Source organism: Protopterus annectens, chromosome 3.part1 (genome assembly GCF_019279795.1).
Source record: "Protopterus annectens isolate FY-2018-M chromosome 3.part1, PAN1.0, whole genome shotgun sequence".
Classification (NCBI taxonomy): domain Eukaryota; kingdom Metazoa; phylum Chordata; order Ceratodontiformes; family Protopteridae; genus Protopterus; species Protopterus annectens.
The window spans coordinates 34,318,246-34,334,556 of NC_056732.1; the positions used below are offsets into that span (position 1 = coordinate 34,318,246).

At 40.8% G+C, this 16,311-nt stretch overlaps 1 protein-coding gene across 8 annotated transcripts in view; it reads left to right on the forward strand.

Moving 5' to 3' along the window:
* PTPRM (protein tyrosine phosphatase receptor type M) overlaps window positions 1-16,311 on the forward strand; it is a 4,358,319-nt gene that overhangs the window by 4,189,247 nt on the left and 152,761 nt on the right. For all 8 annotated transcript variants that reach the window (XM_044066519.1, XM_044066517.1, XM_044066518.1 and 5 more), the window contains one exon: window positions 13,997-14,128. In XM_044066519.1, coding sequence (XP_043922454.1) covers window positions 13,997-14,128 — 132 coding nt within the window. The remainder of the gene's footprint in view (window positions 1-13,996; window positions 14,129-16,311) is intronic.

Here is a 16,311-nt window from a genome sequence, read left to right on the forward strand (position 1 = left end):
CTTTAGATGTGCTTCTTTGTTAAGAAAAGCAAAAAAGCATAGTGTTAGTGGGATCTGCTAGGTTGCATCTACATCTAATATTCGAAAGGCCACATCATTGAATTTCATTTTCATGAGATGAAAATCACAAAAATGAAATACCTGAAAGGTGAATTTTTTCCCAGAGCATATAAGTACTTGCCCAAAATCCAACAAAACGTACACTGGAGTAAATAAAATCCACCTACATGCGGCTGTACCCCCTACATCCCACCCAACTAAACATACCACCTCCAGGTTCGCACTACAGTGTAGAAAAGGGTGTACTGTGTAAGTGCTTAGTTGACCTGGGAACAAATCGCTGTTCGGGTATTTCATTTTCTCAGTTTTCATCTTACCAAAATTAAATTCAACAATATGACCTTTCCAGTATTAGAAGGGGATCCACTGGGTTATACTAATGTATATGTGTATGTTTTGGGAATCCCAGTTAAAAGAGAACATTTTTAGAGAATTTAGAAAATCATGAGCACGTTGTTACTGTGACATTGTAAATGGTAACAATGGTCAAATGCTTAAACACGGTAGAAAAGCTAAACTGTTTCCCCCAATGTGAAGCAGTTTAATGTTTGGCTGTATTATTAAGGTATACGAGTCAGAGCTCCTTATGTCACGGGTCAGCAGGTTTGTGGCTTGACACTGCAATTATGTTGTTTCTGGCCAGCTGGACTTTGACTGCTGAAAGCTTGAATTACAAATAGTTGCTGGAATTGTAGAAAATATAGTTATAACTAAGTTATAAAAAAAAAAAACATTTTGTAACATGAGTTTATGTGTTTGTGATGTGAGATGTGTTCATTAATTGTACAAACAGTTAAAGTTGATCTTATAGATAAATAAACAGATGTATCACTTGTGATTGCTCATCAAATACATTTTCCATGGAGTTTATTTTGGGAAGTTGTAAAGATTGCTACATGCTAGGTAATGTGAAAGACAGTACATTATCTGTATTGCTGACAGTACAACCTCAAAAAAGTTAGAAATACCTATAAACAAAAAGTCCATATTGTACACAAGTAGTGCTCAGTGAATTAATCAAAAATTAAAAATTTAGCACTTCCTTCTTTATCAACAGACTTTATCAGAGTGATACAATAATGGTCACATTCATATTTAAAGACAAAAAAAATCACATGATTTCTCCAAGCCAATCAAATAACATTAATGCATCTAAAAGTCAAAAAACATAAAAAAACATTAACAATAATTTCCTATTTTCATATAAATCCATATTTTAGTTACAAAATCCCAGCCAGACTTCAAATAGATGCCGCCCCAGGTTTAAAAGAGTATTTATATATTTGGTGTATACTAAAACAAAGGACAAATATGCAAAAAACATTTGTTAAAGTATATTTAATAAGGGTGTTTATTTGTTAATATAATGGTTAGGATTTTGTTTGAAAGAGTAGTTATGAAACATTTAACTTAACTGAGACTTTGTTTAGAAGCTGCAAGTGACAGCCAAGAATAACAGCTATGTTACTACAGATAAAAAATTGTTATGGTTAGTGATAGCCAATCAAGTCTCCACAAAGAGGAAGGAACATTAAAGGGCATGAAATCAAGGGATAAAGTGGAAATAAAAGCTAGCTCAATGTCTCATAAACTTATCCCTTATCCCCTTAAATCCAGGGTTAAGCTTGAAGACATTGAGGTATTGTCTAAATTGATGTGCACTAAATGAGCTACCCTCATTAATAATGGTAATGCATATATTTCAAGCCCCCTGTTTTCCTAGTCCTGAAAATCACATCATTATCATCACCAACAACCTGCTTTTATCCATTTTCTACTTGGGGTCAGGGTGTCTTGTCGGTGGTCACTCTCTCTCTATTCAGTGCCATTCTCCTGCCTTCTTTCAACACTCATGTCTGACTGCTGCAGGTCTTCGCTCACACAATCCATCCAACTCTTTGCTGGGCATCCTTGTTTCCTCTTACCTTCCTCCTGTCTGTCCCAAATCTTCCTCACCAGATTGTCTTCTGCTTTTCTGCACAAGTACCTGAACCACCGTCATCTGTTCTCTTTGATCTCTTTTGCAATTGAAGCTACTTGGGTTTCTGCTCTGATGTCCTCATTTCTTCTTCTGCTCCACAGTCTGCATCCAACCACCCACCTCATGGATTTTATCACCATCACCTCTAGTTTCTTCAAGTCATATGCCTTTTGTGACCAGGTTTCTCTACCATACAGTAGTACTGGTCACACCACTGTTTTCTGTATCTTACTTTTCAGATTATTTGGCATTCTTCTGTCATACACTCTGTGCCAGTTGGCTGCAGCCCCTCTTATTCTAGCTTTGACGTCCTCATCCAGACTTCCCTTCTTCTCAACTACTCCTCCCAGATACTTGAAGCTAGGGATAGACCCATCAGTGCATCATGCCATACACTCTAAAGAAGAAAACAAAGATATTTTCAGAACTCTGATGTGTGTAAAGTGTAAATGGGTGAATCATGTAAGAAATTACTAGTGATGAGCATATAAAAAGGTCATTTCAGTATAGCCAGCTGACTTTCAGATTTGGACACTTCCTGTTACTTGGGCACAGGCAGTAAATCAGGGTTTATTTTTGTAAAGGGATACCTTGGTGATTACTTATTTTTCTTTAAGGATTTTCTTTGCTGCCAAAAGAAGGACAAGGACTCAGGCTTTTCTAAGTTCTCAGTGCACAGGCACAAGAACCCCCATCCCATTCACCCTTCCAAAAGACCACATGAGTCGTATGTCATGTAGCTGGGGGTCATCTTAGTGCAGTATGTGATATCTACAAGAATTTTAGACATCAAACATTAGTAGCTAATACTTAAAGGATTTCATTTATGTTTTATTTACTTTTGTTTTTTACCAGGGTAGTACACTGATCACAAGAGACCATTTACAGGCACAGCCAGAGATAAAGAAATTCACAAAAAATAAAACAGAAGAAATTCCCAGACAGCATAATGACAGAAGGAAGATATTCACATAGACATTTGATACAACATGTAAATGTTATTAACAGGGTAGAAAAACAAATGTGAATTAGTTTTGTAGAAAACATAAGAAGGAAGCAGCAATTGAGAACAGAGGGTCAAAGCAGAAGTGATGCAGGTGAGGAGGATGTTACATTATATGTCCAGTGGAAAAGCACCTGAAGTCAGACAGCTGATGGAGCACAAAGAAGATGAGAGAAGAAAGAAGAGACATTTAAAAGGGGGCAAACAAATGGATGTGGACAAACCTCATAAAGTTCCTAGCAGGAATTTTTCTCCAAATAACCTATTTAGCCCTCACAGTAAGTTCAGATTTCTCTAACAGAGCTTCTCAGAAAAACGTTTCTGCTGGCACAAAGAGGAGAAGATTTGGTAGCTTCTCCTCACAGTGATAATGACCTAGTGATATAGAGAGTTAGCCTTCTAAGGCTGCATCATTTAGGTCAATAAGTCAACATGGAGCTATCCTGTTTACACTGATTGTGGACCAGGTATAATTGCCCTGATCAAGGCCTAAATTGTGATTCATGTCCCCTCTCCCCCTCCCCCATTTTTCACAGCAACAGCAAATGGTCTATTCTTTGCACCTCATGTAGTCCAACCTATGCCCTGAGTGGATTATGGTCCCTGTGGCTTTTTTCATTGCGACTGGTGCTTATTCTTGCATTGGTGTCAGTGTCTCTGGTTCTGATACCATTTGTACTGAGTTTGAGCATTATTGCTGTTTGAGCCTTTGGCGTGGAAACCATCCTGTGTGTCAAGGTTGATGGCTTCTGTGCCTTCAAGGTGGCACTGCCACCAGAACTCACAAAGGCTGAAATCAGACTAAAAAACGTCAACAAGGCAAACTATACCCACTGAGCTGAAGGTATAAATGCATTCCAAGCCCCACCCCAAGCTGGAAGTGGTAACTGTGACAAAGCTTACACTAAAACCCTGTACAATCACTTGCTTAAGTGTATAAACTCAGCCATACCAGAAAGAATCAAAGACAGATCCCCAAGTAAAAACAAGCTTCCATGGTGGACATCCAGCATCAGCAAACTTTACAATAAATGCAGAAAGCTGCTGTGCAAGAAAAAAAGGCAAAGCCCCAACAATAATAAAGCACTCTCCTCTGCCTCAACAGGCAAATAAGACAACTTGTCAAATCCTCCAAGGGTCCCTTTGAGAGAAACTTAGCAAGTACAGCCAAGAATAACCATAAGGCCTTTTACAGCTACGTACATAACCTAAATGGTAGGACCCAAGCATGTGCAGAACTAGTGACCAATGGTATCACACACACACTGACCCACAGAGAGAGCAAACCTGCTTGCTGATATGTTTGGTGAAAATTTCACTCCCTTATCCCCTCCTAACTTTCAACAAACCTTCCCCAAAACTCCCAACCCCCACCCTATATATCTGAAGAGCATGTCCTCACAACCTTGTCAAAGGCAGAAAACACAGCCTCTATGGGACCAGATGACATCCCAGGCTGTCTTCTAAACAGACAAAAACATGAACTAGCATCACCACTAAGTACCCTTTTCAATCATAACCTAACCACAGACTTTGTTCCTGCAGAATGGAGAACAGCAACAGTTATTCCCCTCCACAAAGGTGGCCTAGCAATAGAGCCAGTGAATTACAGACCCATAAGCCTGACCAGCCTCATCTGAAAGGCCATGGAACGTATCATTATGGAACTCATAAATAAAGACATAGGTGACCTCCAAACTCTGGATCCTACCCAATTCGGCTTCATGAACGGCAGATCCTGCCCATTAAATCTGGTGGATTTCTTTGAAAATGTGACCAAGGCCTCTGATGAAGGCAGGTCTGTGCACACAGCATACCTCGACCTGGCAAAGGCTTTTGACACAATCTTACATTCAGGTATTACCAATAAACTTAGCAAACTGCATGTAAACCCCTTTGTTGTAAGATGAGTTGCCAAATGGCTCACAATCCGGACACACACTATCAAAGTGGGTGACTCCACATCAACCAGCAGACCTATTACCAGTGGGGTGCCATAGTGGTCAGTGCTGGGCCCCCTACTGTTTGGTTTATACATCTCAGAAGTTCAAGTCAAAACTAAGGGGTTGTGGATGACCAAGTTTGCAAACAACTGGTGCAATCACTGAATCCCCAAATTATGTTATTATACTCCTGGAGGGTCTCACACAGACCAATGACTGTTGTATTAGTCATGGTCTCAAACTGAATGCAAAGAAATGCATCAACATTCCCTTCAGCACAAACAATGTCCCCTCACACTGTCAAATCAACAACAATACCCTAAGTACCCATGAGGTGGTAAGGGACCTGAGATCACAAGTTTTCTGCAACTTTAACTTTGATCACCATGTGTCTACTGTAGTAAGGAAGGCATTCTATGTAGCACACTTGATCAGTAAAGGCATCACCTTGAGAGCAAAAAAAGTTATAACCCCCCCATACTCGGCACTTATCTGGCCCATAATTGAGTATAACACCCCATTTGGCATGTACCATACTAAACACCTACAGCAATTAGAGACCTCAGAGGTGTTTAACAAAGAAGATCAAGGGGTTGCAGCATGTGCTTTACACAGACCAACTAAAGTCCATGTCACTATACTGTATATTGTATAGACTTCTTAGGGGAGACTTATGCCCGGCCTACTGAGCAATCCAAGACTCAACCCCAATGAACTTGCTGCATATCCGTAAATCAAAGAAAATAGGGCTACCCATTCCAGGGACCTAAATATGGCCTGCAACTTAAATAGGACATGCTGAAGGGACAGATTTATCTCCCAGCAACTGCTGCGCCTTTGGAACAGGCTACCAACTGATGTGAAACAGTGCACTTCTATGACACTGTTCAAGAGGAACCTGGACAAGTAGAGGGGCACCATAAATTCTTATCGGGAATAGAGCCCACAACCCTCCTGGACATGGAGAGTTATCACTAAATGCAATCTTGAGTATTGACTAATTTCTATAGTCTTACATTGGGATGAAATGGCTAGGCTTAAAATGATGTCTGGGTTAGTAGCCTAGTAATCTCCTATGATCCTATGTACTACCTGTCCTGGAGTCTCTGCACTGGTTGTGGTGAAATGCTACCTGGCAACATAAAACAAAAACTGACATATAGTGCCTGGGCAAGCTACAAGGGTTGTTAGAGACGTGAAAAAAGTATGAGCACTGAGCTAACCAGTGAAATTTTCAAAACCAAATTTTCTGTTGCAAACATGATTGGCAGACATGGATTTTGCAATCTGCAATGTAAGATGGAGGCTGTGCATATTTGATGTAGGCCTTAAAATGTATCACAGGTGAAGTCCTGTTTGGAACTGTACTGACAAGTCCTGTCAGTCCTGACAATGGTATTGCATGAGGTCAACGTTTTGAAGGAGTCTGCATGGAAATGGACACAGGATTTCATAGAAAATGAAGCAAATTCGTATCAGTAGAAATACTTTTCAGTTTGGATCCCTCTTTGCCTATAGAGCAGGCAAATATTTCATCTTGAAAAGCCAGCATTGCTCTGTCATTCACTCCAAGTTGCTGCACTAAAAACTATGTCCACATTAGCACAGAGACACTTACACTTAGTTGATGTTTTCTAGTTCGGCCTTTCGAACACATGCCATTCGACTGCAGGTACTTCGCAATTTCAACAGTAAACTGATCAATATATAGAGATATATAGATATATCTGTACACCCAGAGTGACCTAAAGTCATTTGCATTGAGTTTATAATGTTTAAAATGGCATTAGCATTAAGAACATGGCGTGCAAGCAAGGGCATGACTAAGCAGATTTTTACTGGCAGTGTTCAACAATGTACATTAGAAGAATTTAAAATCAGTCCTTAGAACTGCAATAATCTTTATATGTCATGACTAGAATGCAAAAATATTTTGTTATGACATTAAGCCAAACTGGAGACTAAGCTCTCTCAACCCAAGACTGGACCAGATAGTCAAGAGGAGAAAGGAATTAGCTGCATCATACCACCAGTCTCACATAGATCTATGAAACCAGCACTGGCAAAAAACACATATAAGTACACGAAAACATACACGGAGGGTCTAAACAAAAATCTGCAGAAGCAACAGAGACCTCTAAAGCAGACATCCAAACAACCTACACCCCCCAACACAAACCATGAAACACATACTTCACAAAACCAGTGTGCCACGCAATCACAGCCCTTAAGGCAAAATAACATACCCAACACACTAGTAATAGGTGAATCTATAGTCAGGAACACTGACGTCCCACTCTCTAGGCTGAGCAAGGAGAAGGTTACTGTTAGCTGCCTGTCGGTTGCCAGAGTCCGCCACATAACAGAAGCACTCAGGTCACTCCAGAACAAGTACAAATATGACTCTGTCATTCTCCATGTTGGTGTGAATGCCCTGAGCTATACCTCCCTGGACTACATTAAAAGAGACATGGAAGAGCTCTCTGATCACGTAGCCCAGGCCGGTATGATCCTGACCCTGACCCTGAGTAGCATCCTGCCCTCACCAAAAATGATACCATGGTATAAAGAAAAATTTATCAATTTCAACAATTGGCTAAGCTTCTGGTGTCATTCAAAGGGGATCCAGTGTCTGTCAGCCTGGGATGACATGCTCGACAAGCCACACTGCTTTGCTACAGACGGCTTGCACCTGTCACCCTTAGGCTTTCAAATACTGGCCAAGGGTCTTGCCACCCCCATAGTGCCTTTTTTAGGTAAGGCTCAAAAAACAAACCCACCACCATAAATAGCACAAGTAAAAAAAACTGAGGGTAATGCTACTCAATGCCAGAAGTCTAAACCTCAAAATGCATGCACTCAAGGCACTCCTCAGTATGGAGAAAATCGATAAATGTGCAGTAACAGAAACCTGGTTTAAGGCTCCAGAGACCACCCCAGCACTACCAGGCTACAACTCATACCATACATTTCGGCCACAAAACCCAGACCAAAACCCAGGCAGGGGTGTTTCTATATTCATCAAGGATACCCTCACCTCCAAGTTAGTGGCACAGCACGATGCTTCAGAGATCATCCACGTGCAACTAACAACAGGCAGAACTGCAATTCGAATTGTAACTTGCTACAGATCACCCACCATGCCCCAGGACCCCTATTCTGCATTTCTGGAAACACTGGGAAACATAAAGGTCCTACCAAACATCCTGATATTGGGTGATTTCAATTACCCAAACATTAACTGGGAGAACTACTCAAGTACTAACTCTCTTGCCCAACATTTCCTAGAATTTATAAACTCAAATGCCCTTGATCAACTGGTCAACACCCCCACCAGAGGTGACAACATATTGGACCTGGTCATCACCAACATGGGCGACTGGTGTTCCACACCGGAGGTCAACCCCTCGCTGGTTAGACCTGACCATAAACTAATCACTCTGAATATCCACATTCCACCCCCACTCCCAGTCAAAGAAACCACCGTGAAAACTTTTCAAGAGCAAACTTCATGTTACTTAAGATGGAGGTGGAAAGTTTCAAATCCCCCATGCTAAAAGATAACGCTGCCCAGGCTGTAAAATCCTTTACCAATGCACTCTACGGGCACCTACAAGAATGCATGAATCATGCTATCCCAAGCAAAACCAAGCCTCACCCCTCCAAAAAAAGGAAACCAGTCTGGTGGACCACTGCCATAAACAAGCTATACAATAGAAGGAGGAAACTAGTACAGAAAAGAGTAAAATCCCAAGAAGGGAAGACATCCCTGATCAGTATCAGCAAGAAAATACGATCCCTCATAAAATCATCCAAGGCTAGCTTTGAAAGAAAAATTGCCAAGGACTCCAAAGATAACCACAAGGCATTCTTCCAGAGACCACCCCAGCACTACCAGGCTACAACTCATACCATACATTTCGGCCACAAAACCCAGACCAAAACCCAGGCAGGGGTGTTTCTATATTCATCAAGGATACCCTCACCTCCAAGTTAGTGGCACAGCACGATGCTTCAGAGATCATCCACGTGCAACTAACAACAGGCAGAACTGCAATTCGAATTGTAACTTGCTACAGATCACCCACCATGCCCCAGGACCCCTATTCTGCATTTCTGGAAACACTGGGAAACATAAAGGTCCTACCAAACATCCTGATATTGGGTGATTTCAATTACCCAAACATTAACTGGGAGAACTACTCAAGTACTAACTCTCTTGCCCAACATTTCCTAGAATTTATAAACTCAAATGCCCTTGATCAACTGGTCAACACCCCCACCAGAGGTGACAACATATTGGACCTGGTCATCACCAACATGGGCGACTGGTGTTCCACACCGGAGGTCAACCCCTCGCTGGTTAGACCTGACCATAAACTAATCACTCTGAATATCCACATTCCACCCCCACTCCCAGTCAAAGAAACCACCGTGAAAACTTTTCAAGAGCAAACTTCATGTTACTTAAGATGGAGGTGGAAAGTTTCAAATCCCCCATGCTAAAAGATAACGCTGCCCAGGCTGTAAAATCCTTTACCAATGCACTCTACGGGCACCTACAAGAATGCATGAATCATGCTATCCCAAGCAAAACCAAGCCTCACCCCTCCAAAAAAAGGAAACCAGTCTGGTGGACCACTGCCATAAACAAGCTATACAATAGAAGGAGGAAACTAGTACAGAAAAGAGTAAAATCCCAAGAAGGGAAGACATCCCTGATCAGTATCAGCAAGAAAATACGATCCCTCATAAAATCATCCAAGGCTAGCTTTGAAAGAAAAATTGCCAAGGACTCCAAAGATAACCACAAGGCATTCTTTAGCTATGTCAAGAATCTAAGTGGCAATTCTCAGATCTGCTTGGAGTTAGTGCAGAATAGCACAAAATACACTGAACCGACCGATATCACCAACATCCTGGCAGACAGGTTCAGTGCAAACTTCACCCCCCTCTCACCCCCAAAAGAGCACATAACCATACCAGAAGAATGTAGAGCCCCTAAAATCACAGACTCTCAGGTTAAAACAGCCCTCTCCAAAGCCAAAAACACAGCATCAATGGGACCGGATGGTGTCCCAGGCCTCATCCTACATGAGCTCAAAGATGAACTAACCCCTCACCTAAACACACTGTTCAAACTCAGCCTCTCCACAGGTTACATGCCCATAGAGTGGCGCACAGCAACGGTTATTCTGCTCCACAAAGGTGGAGCCACAACAGACCACGGGAACTATCACCCTATAAGCCTGACTAGCTTGGTCTGCAAGGCTATGGAGCGCATCATCATGGATCTCATTAACAGAGACATTGGGAACCTTCAAACACTGGACCCTACCCAGTTCAGCTTTGTTAAGAGCAGATCATGCCTCCTAAACCTGGTGGACTTCTTTGAGACATTTACCAAGGCTATAGATGAAGGAAAGGTGGTCCACAGAGCCTACATAGACCTCGCAAAGGCCTTCGACACCATTCCCCATTCTGGTATTATAGAAAGCTCACCAGCCTGAACATAAACCCCTACGTCACGAGATGGGTTGCCAACTGACTCATGGGCAGAACCCATATGGTAAGAGTTGCAGGAGCTAGGTCTGACTCTAAACCGTTACAAGTGGCATTCCCCAGGACTCAGTCCTAGAGGTATAGACAAACACAGGAGGACTATGGCTGACCAGGTTTGCAGACAACTGCAAACTAGGGGCTATAATTGACTCTCTGGCTGACACAGACATCCTCCAAAAGGTTCTCACTGAGACAGATGCCTTTTGTCAAAACCATGGCTTCAAGCTAAATGCCAAAAAGTGCATAGTCATCCCCTTTGGAAAAAACAAAGTACCCACAAACTACCACATAGGTGGTAGCCCCCTAAATACAGAAGACGTAATAAGGGGTCTAGGGACCCAAGTAGATAGTAATCTCTCCTTTGATAATCACATTGCCAAAGTAGTTAGAAATCCTTCTATGTGGCCCACCTAATCACAAAAGGGTTTGCATCCAGATTAAAAGAGGTCTTTGTGCCCCTCTACGCATCACTCATTAGACCCATCATACAGTACAATGCCCCATTTGGGATGTACCTTACAAGACACCTGCAACAGCTGGAAAGACCACAGAAGTACCTTACCAAGAGGATCACTGGCCTCAAACAGATGTGGTATGCAACTCGACTGAAGAAACTCCAGCTGTACTCGGTTGCATACTGCCTACTCAGAGGTGATCTGTGCCTGACACAGACATCCTCCAAAAGGTTCTCACTGAGACAGATGCCTTTTGTCAAAACAGGCATGGTCAAAACCATGGCTTCAAGCTAAATGCCAAAAAGTGCATAGTCATCCCCTTTGGAAAAAACAAAGTACCCACAAACTACCACATAGGTGGTAGCCCCCTAAATACAGAAGACGTAATAAGGGGTCTAGGGACCCAAGTAGATAGTAATCTCTCCTTTGATAATCACATTGCCAAAGTAGTTAGAAATCCTTCTATGTGGCCCACCTAATCACAAAAGGGTTTGCATCCAGATTAAAAGAGGTCTTTGTGCCCCTCTACGCATCACTCATTAGACCCATCATACAGTACAATGCCCCATTTGGGATGTACCTTACAAGACACCTGCAACAGCTGGAAAGACCACAGAAGTACCTTACCAAGAGGATCACTGGCCTCAAACAGATGTGGTATGCAACTCGACTGAAGAAACTCCAGCTGTACTCGGTTGCATACTGCCTACTCAGAGGTGATCTGTGCCTGACATACAAGGCCATGTCCAACCCAGAATTGATGGACATGCTCCACCTAAAGAAAACCATATCCCCTCGAGCCACACACTCTAGGGATCTAAACCTCACCACAACAATAAATGGGACGTGCTGGAGGGATAGATTCCTGTCCCAGAGACTTTCCATGCTCTGGAACAAGATTCCAATCTTCATTAGACAGAGCTCCTCACTAACACTGTTCAAGAGAAACCTTGATGAGTGGATGGGAAACAGAAAGTTTACCCCAGGGATCACTTCGGTGGCTGTGCTGAACAGAGGCACAAGGAACTAATCTAAGGGGGCAGCGAAAGCCAACACATTCCGGCTAGACTTATGAATGCCTTTGGGCAGATAGCCTAGTACTTACCTATGAACCTAAGCTAGCCCATGCAAAATTGTTTTATTAAAGCCATATTTCCTTACATGTGAACCTCCATATCTAAATCTGGAACTCACTTCCCACTGCCATAACTACCCTCCCTTCCAGCAGTTTCTTCAAAAATGCTCTTAAAGGACACCTAAAATCTCACTGGCTATGTTCTTGTCCATACCCCAACTAACCCCCCCCACCCATTCTCTTGTACCACCAATTAGCTGCCAGCTCTACTATTAGCTGTCAATAGGTTATCAGTGTTTCATTACTATTTCATATCCTTTAACTAGCAGGTGATTGCAGTACGATGCTTACTCTTTTCTCTATGTAAGAAATTAATACTACTAGGCAAATGTCTTGCACCTTATATTGTTATTATTACTCTGACATATGTCATTACCTGTCAGACTGTGTCTTTGCTATAAATACGCTGTTTTTTTTTTTTTTGTCTGAAATGCTAGGTTATACTCTTATACTATGTGAAATTTTGCTTGTCTGAATATATGGAGCCTTCCTTGTGATATTATACTCTGACGTATAGGTCATTTCTCCTGTTGAACTGTGTCTTTACCATAATTATACTGTTTCTTTTTTTCATCTGATATGCTAGATTGTACTCTTATATTATGTAAATCTCATATGTCTGAATATATGGAGCTTTTCTCCCTGGGCCTCAGCTGAAAATGGGCATAAACCCAGTCGGACTTTCCCGGTCAACAAATGTAAAATAAAATAAATAAATGTATAATGCTGCATGTTGTTTCTCTCAGCACATTCCACCTGCCTTTGTGCTTTTTTTCTTAGAAGCCAGCTAATTCTCTGATAAATCTACCTCTGACACTATATATTTGTTAATTAGTTTTACTTTGTACCGAGCATGTTCCTTTAGTAAACATTTACTTGTTATTTTACAAGTTTAACTCCCCATAGTACTTAGTGTTTCTCTGGTTGAGCATGAATTAGAGTGTATTTTAGGATTACTAAAGTTTATTTTAGTAATCTTTCTTTGTACGTACCTTGTGAAGCTGATGACCCTCTAGTGTTAAGTTCTTTGGCAATGTTTTACTTTTCCTCCTTTGCAAGTATCCTTGATTTCATCACGTTTCAGATCATAAATATTAATCACAATTTACTAATAAAACAGTATTTTTTCATCAATACTGGTTAGTTAGCACAGATACAGAAACCAAATTTGTCTGATTGTGCGGGTATGTTTCTACCAAGATTAGCAGTGTGGCTAATTTTCAGATTAATGCTATGAGTGTCCCTATTCATGTTCAGAACATGATTCAGTTGATCTGTTTATTGTGACTTGATGGCTACATATATGAATAGGAAAGCAACAGGTATTGCAACTGTAAGTTGCTCTGTGTGTAACAGAGAAGAGGTGCTTAAACTGGTTGAAAAATGTCTCTTGAATTTCAAATGTTGCAAAAAACGTTCAACTTTTCTGAGTGTCACCTTCTATTAGCTGCAACACTGCATTTTAGTATTTACTAGAATACATAAACTTTTACTTGAATTACAGGAAAAAATTATGTTCCTTGCACTACTGTCATGTTTTTTTTTCTTTCTCACAAACACATTATAGCCCTGAAAGATGAGTGCTAATGTTGAAGGTATCATTAACCAGGTATTTTGCCTGCAAAGAGAAAAGCTACAGTTGCTTTTAAAACATAGCTTTGGATAAATGATGTAATTGCAGTGAACAACAAAAATGCATTAGTTAACCATGCACCTAAAATAGAGCATTGATAAATTGTCCCTTTAGTGTTATATAAAAGCTATGTAGAATGTGCATTCCTGCCACAAATTGAAGCTTTGCAGGGACTGGTGACAGGTAATTTACAGTTAGTGATTATTTATTCTTTGTTCTTGTAGAGCTACAAACAGCCTTCAGCTTTTATTGTTACACAGCATCCCCTTCCGAACACGGTCAAAGATTTCTGGCGGTTAGTGCTGGACTACCACTGTACGTCGCTGGTGATGCTAAATGACGTCGATCCTGCTCAGGTAAGTTTAAGAGATAGTCTTTCTAGGTTATTAAACACTGAAGTTTATTCTTAAGTGTTTTACAACTACTGTATCATGAAAACAAGACAAGGAAATTAAATGTTATAGTATATTGTATATGGCTGAATATTGCATTTTTGCATTTGAAATGTTACAGACTCACAGGCCCAGAAACTTTATAAATAGCTTTAAGTATTATACACTTGGAGATTAGACATAATTACAACTTCATTCATACTTCCCTGGACCAGAATCAGGAGTGAATATGGCAGACAATTATAGTGTTGTCAGTTGTGTTACTACTCATTTTAACAGAAATAATGAGCTTCATTCAGCATTGCTTTTATGTTTTATTTGTCCTAGTGATGAGGATCGATCATAAAAAGAAAGCATAACTGTCTATTACTTTTGGTTCTGAACCATAAATAACAAAAGTACAGAGAGAGAGCAAATGTGATTTTATGTAGCTATGCTGGAGAGACTGGAAACAGCTAAATCATGTCTAGTATTTTTTTGTGAGTTTTTATTTAGTTTTAGAAAACTTTGTTCAATAAAGCATGCACATTATCTCCTTTATCCCTTTATTTTCCTTTTATTTATCACCTGCTGTGTACCTGCTGAGTTCGAATGTACTGCAATCTGAGTTTTCACTCTGTCGACACAGAACTGTGCACAAATATCATATGCTGTATCATGTTTTCCTAAAGTAAATGTGCATAAATGCAAAATCATGAAACACCATTTTTAAAGTATTAATTTTTCAGCAACTACAGTATTTATTTCCTGTTTATATAAATGTGCTCGTTAGTGAAATGTGCAACATTTCCTGATCCTCTTTTAAAATGTTGTTTTCATTCTACCAAGTTTTGCAGCAACAGCTGAAAAATATTTCAGTAAGTCACTGCAGTGGTTATTTAAAGTGCTTAATAGTAGAAAATGGTCCTGAGGACAAATTTCCAGAGCATCAGTAGCGAGCAAAAAAATAAAAAATGGTGAACAGCATAATTCCAAATGCTGTGGTTTACCAAAGGAAATCATTACCAGTGCAATTTGTAAGTGTGTCTCAGCAATGATTCACTTTTTAGAGAGAGTTATCTCTTCTTTGAGTTGATGCAACTGTGGAGTTGGCATATATAAGTTGGAGGTGTAGGAGGGGTTTGCACAGGACTAAGAGAAATAGCATGGGGAATGGTTAAACACAGAGAAAGGGCAATTCAGAGGCACATGTAGCATAATTGCTCTGCAGTATAAATAGAGTCGCCTGCATTGCATGCAAATGACTGCATAGTCGTACATGAATTAGTGTCAACATGCTAATGAGAGCTGTCACATATGCATATTGTAAAATAAAGCACGGCAGTGTGATTCAGAACAGTATACAATTAGTGTGATAAACCCTAGCGATCATATATTCTGAACCCCAGGATTTTCCAGTGTGTAGGATCATCAATCACACTACAAGTCTAGCAGTAATGCCAGCTTTGGCAGAAAATCACTTATTAGTGGTCGCCTTTGGAGCCACTGTCCACAGTGTTCACCGTCTTCACCTTCCACATTAGAAGCATCCCTTCCAGTGGCTAACATACAGTACCTACATGAACAGGACATTATCAAATGCTACTGCATGGACATAGATACCATATGCATCTTAGTAGCCATGTGTCACCTGATATGGAATCAAGGGGGATGCATGGAGTGGCTGTCTAGATGTGCATGTTGTTTATCTGTGCCATGCTACACAGCAGGGTGAGAACTAGATGAGGGTGTTGTTTATCTGTACCATGCTACACAGCAGGGTGAGAACTAGATGCGTGTTGTTTATCTGTACCATGCTACACAGCAGGTGAGAACTAGATGTGCATGTTGTTTATCTGTACCATGCTACACAGCAGGGTGAGAACTAGATGATGGTGTTATCTGTGCCATGCAACACACAAGGATGATAACTAGATGACGATGTTATCTGTGCCATCGAACACAGCAGGGTGAGAACTAGATGAGGGTGTTGTTTATCTGTACCATGCTACACAGCAGGGTGAGAACTAGATGAGGGTGTTGTTTATCTGTACCATGCTACACAGCAGGGTGAGAACTAGATGCACTTGTGGTTTATCTGTGCCATGCTACACAGCAGATTGAGAACTAAATGCATGTGTTGTTTATCTGTACCATGTTACACAGCA